This window comes from Drosophila melanogaster, chromosome 3R (assembly GCF_000001215.4).
Source record: "Drosophila melanogaster chromosome 3R".
NCBI lineage: Eukaryota > Metazoa > Arthropoda > Insecta > Diptera > Drosophilidae > Drosophila > Drosophila melanogaster.
Genome location: NT_033777.3, coordinates 22842903 through 22847369, shown reverse-complemented (window position 1 = coordinate 22847369; position 4467 = coordinate 22842903). Strand labels below are relative to the sequence as shown.

The 4467-nt window shown below is 42.6% G+C and overlaps 1 protein-coding gene across 2 annotated transcripts; it reads left to right on the top strand.

Moving 5' to 3' along the window:
- The first annotated feature begins 1067 nt into the window (after positions 1-1067).
- Positions 1068-3277, top strand: CG4704 (uncharacterized protein). 2 transcript variants are annotated; one of them, NM_001300547.1, is made up of 2 exons: positions 1068-2626; positions 2683-3277. In NM_001300547.1, the coding sequence occupies exons 1-2, from the start codon at positions 2058-2060 to the stop codon at positions 3176-3178; spliced, it is 1065 nt and encodes a 354-aa protein (NP_001287476.1). In that variant the 5' UTR covers positions 1068-2057; the 3' UTR covers positions 3179-3277. The 2 variants fall into 2 exon arrangements, with proteins under 2 accessions (NP_001287476.1, NP_651103.1); NM_142846.2 differs by having other exon boundaries at positions 1683-2626.
- The last annotated feature ends 1190 nt before the right edge of the window (positions 3278-4467 follow it).

Sequence of the window (4467 nt, the reverse complement as noted above, 5' to 3'; positions counted from 1 at the left end):
TATTTGTCACCCACACTCAAAGGCAGAAACGTGACAATTTCTGTCATTCCGCCTGGAGGCATATCCGTTTCCGTTTCCGTTTGACTTTCACTGCACTGCGAGTGCGGCTGCTTTTTTGTTTAACTTAATTTTCGGCAGCGCACAAATGCTCGACTGGCTTTGGCGGCACCTTTGTTTATGCTCTGATTGTTGTTTATGTGAGCCGGGCAAACACACTCGCACACTTACACATATGCAAATGTCAGGATGCGAGAAGGCCACGAGGCCAGGACAGCCGAATGCCAGCGAATGGGACAAAATTATTGGACTTCGGGTTGACAGGCGTTTGACAAAAGGGAGGCCTAAACTTTTGGCCCGGCTTAAGTGGCACGGCGAGCATTATTCACCTGGTTGGCCACATTCCCATTTGCCAACCACCCAGATCCTGTCAGCTGGGAATTTCCATCGGGATACGTGAGCAAAGTGAAGCAGCACGGACTTTTACAAAACAAGTGACAGGCTTTAATCAAGTGTCGAACAGCATGGGCAAATTAACATGCGGGACGTGGCATTGAAATCAATCCGTTTGTCAATCAAGCATTTACACCAATCACGCTTGTGAAACGATATTGTTAGAAAATATCTGCATATTGTATTTTCAGTTCTCAAATAATGTTATCGAAACTCGAACGGAAGGAGAAGATTTTCGGGACGAAATTTAATTTGCGAATATTTTTGTTTGCAGGCTACAATATAGACATATTGTCATTTCATACGCTTGGCTATTTATTACTGCCATACAAATTTGTTTTAAACAAATTATTTTAAAGGCAGTGAAAATAATTTAAAACAAAGGAAATTTTAGGAGTAGTTAAAGCCTAAATAAATGTTTGCACTTCAATATAGTTTTATAGAAATTGCACATTAAATGGACGATAAAATTGTGATGCCCTTAACAAAAGATACAATTTAAAATAATTTATAAATAGCGTGTGCATTTTTCAATGCAATATTCATAGACACATAAAAGCCTAATCAAAATTCATAAATAAGTTGCTTTTGCTTTTTCCGAACAGGCTTTGTATAAATTTGTATACAATTTATTTTCCATGATTCATTGGAAATTTTTTTGTATAACTCGCCTTTTATTTAGCAATATACATATCTCACACGTCTTAGCCCCATTTTATTAGCCGAATGCAGGACTTGAAGAACCATCGAAAGTTATGCGAGCCAACGAGAGTCCTTGAAAGCGAAACTTACCAACGAGGGTCCTTCACAGTCGCACGCCGGCCGAGAATAAGAAGTTGGGGGCAACTTTTTCAGATATGCCGAGCACCTCAGTACAATGGCAGGCGAAATTGCCAGCTGACCGCCCATAAATGCATAGAAATCCAGTGCAGAAATTAGAGGAAATCCACAAATCGAAGCAAACTTTTTTTGCCACACCCCCTGCACCGCATCGCACCGCCCCGTTTATTGTTCGCAAATTTCCCTGGGGCCTTATAAAGTCCAAGCACCCAGCACCGACACCATCTCACCAGAATTTCCGTAGTGCAAACATTTGCGCTCCTGATTACTTTTAATGCTTTTCCATCGAGAGAGTGTGTCTGTGTGTGTGTGTGTTTGAGTGTGGGTGGTCCAGAGGGAGGGCTGGAAAAATCAGCAAGAGGCCGAGGCCTGGCAACATCAATCAGTTCAAGTTTGGCTGCAAAAAAAAAAAAAAACAAAAAATATAAATAAAAAGGAAATAGGAAAATATAAAAAAGAAAATTGACCCAAATTCTGAGCAAACATAAATCGTTTTCCACTACCCAAATTCGCAGTTCCATCATTCGTGACATTCCCATGTTTATGATAGTTTGAAATAGCCTAATATGACGCGATTCTGGCCAATGATTTTCTCATGGTCCCGTTCGGCTTCCGAAATTTTCTCGCACCTATTGAGTGACCAAAATGTGGAAAATTGGCCATGGTCTTCTGTACTCCATGCCTCCTCTACTAATGATGAGGGTCAAAAAACAAATAGGCACAAGCGCTTAAGTCCTCATCGGGATTCCTTTCGTGATTATACCATCATGCAGTATGAAAATCGACTGAGACTGCACGCTCATCCCACCAAGATTTTCCGCTATTTTGCCACCATTAAAATGAAGAATAAATCAGGTAAATGGGAACTATACATGACTCCCAACGACTTTCTTAGATCCATTCAACCCGGATTGAAGCAACCAGAGAACTTGGGCCTGGACAAATTCCAAATTCTGGATGAGCATGCGGCCAATAAATGGATACCGGAAGTCAAAGATGATAGTATCTTTCTAAAGATCGAGAAGCGGGGCTTGCTGACCTACAGTGACTATGTGCTCCTGACCATCCTGCTCTCCATTCCGGAGCGAAATGTTCGTATTAGCTTCAAGCTATTCGATTTGAATGGTGATGGCGACGTGACGATCGATGAACTGGACACAGTCTTCATGGCAATGACGCAGGGTGAAGTCTCCATGATGAATTCCCACTTGAAGAGCCACTTCTTTGGACATCGACTCAATAAGACCCTGAGCATTGACGAATTCCTGAAGTTTCTACACGCCCTGCACATTGAAATACATACGGATCAGTTTCAGAATCTCTTGAAGGAGTCCAGGTAAGTGAACAATTTCGGGTAAAATATAATAATGCATGACATTTTGTTATATTCAGTTCGGTGATCTCTGAATTGGACTTCGCCAAGGTGGTCCTGGGACTCAGGAAGTCACGAAGCGAACGTCGTGAAATCCTCAAGCGGGTCAAAAAGAAGTTTGGCCAGATGGACCATGGTATTACTCTGGAGGAGTTCTTGGCCTTCTTTCGGTTTGTCCAGGATGTGAGTATAATGGATAACGCCCTAGCATTTTACTATTTCACCGGGGCGGATATCTCACCCAAAACTATGCGGCACATTGCGTATGTAGTGACCGGCGTAAAACTCTCGCAGCATCTCACGGATGTGATTTTCTGCATCTTCGATCGGAATAACGACAACATTATCCAGCGAAAGGAATTCACAGATATGAGGCGACAGTGGATGCATCCCATACCGTTGCGAAAAAATCCGAAGCTCTTATCCAAGATGTGTATTGTGTGCAAGTGCACCTGGAAAATGCTGTCGGCCTGGAATCTGAGAGAACCTCATCCTAGATACTTGCCCCTCTGGTGATTTCCTTTGGGGCTAAACGCTTTTAGTTCACTGACAAAGGTACACTGCGACAAATGCCACTGTGTATTTATTATTTATTAAAATTTATAAATCTATCTGATTCGGTGGTGCTTACTTTATTGATTACTATGAGTATGTAAAATGATGTATGAATGAATGACATAATGTCGCATGACATGTCAAAGCTTTTAATCAGCTTTCTCTCAATGATTTGAACAAAAACGCGGATACCTACAATCGACTTAGTCCTGTAGGGTATGGTCGATGGGGTCCTGGCTCAGCAAAGCACAGTCTGTTTGCTCTGGTCTTGAAACGTTTCAACTTCACAAGCCGCCAAGTTGAACGAGTTGAAAAATGAAGCGAGTCTACGGGACGAAATCCATTTTGTTGCCCCGACACTCGAGTTGCGTGCGAGCGATGGGAAAATTCAAATATAAAGCAGATTCAGCACCTCCACGACCCCACCAAACCAAAAACCAAGCCCGACGACCACGTGGCTTACATGACTTTGAACTTTTATCACCTGCTGCCAAACGCTGCCAGCCATCCGATGAGTGGGTGGGTGGCCGATTGGGTGGCGATGGGTGTACAGATGGGCTCGGAATGGGTGTAACCCGGCACTTACCAAAACAATTTTAAATACTTGCGGTAACACGCACTCGAGGGTTGAGTTGAGTGGCGTGCAGAGGAGTGATGGGGAGCTGAGGTCCTGGAGCGGCGAGACAATAGTTTGCCACATACACTTTATCTGGACATTGGCAGCCGGCCACAAGTTGATGACCGTAGGACAATTAGGGAGCACAGGCATTCGAGATATTTGTATAATTCACTCCCCATCGCAATGTGTGTCAACATTATTAAATGTAACGTATCCGCTGTCATTTTCAACTGCAAATGGTTTCAGTGAACAATAATTACTGTTTACATCCATTAGGTGTTGTTAATTGCGGGTCTTGGATACGAAAGTAGTTCATAGAAAATTATACAAAAAAAAATTCCTAGTTTCATATTCGAGCTTATCTATGGTCCTGCATTAAAAAGTGACTGTTAATTGCCTTGAATGGGTAAAAATACGTACTGACTATCATTGATGGTCGCGAAGAGGACCGAAACTTTTTAACAATTTACTAGCTGCCCGAGTCCATGAACTCCATGGTTTAGACGCTCATAAACATGTCAAGGTTACCTAATATCGTACTATGCCATACCGCCTGCCAACTTTCACACAGCACTTTACAAAAATCAAACACATGTGTGTGCTGCTTACACGTGTGTTACTGCCAACTGAA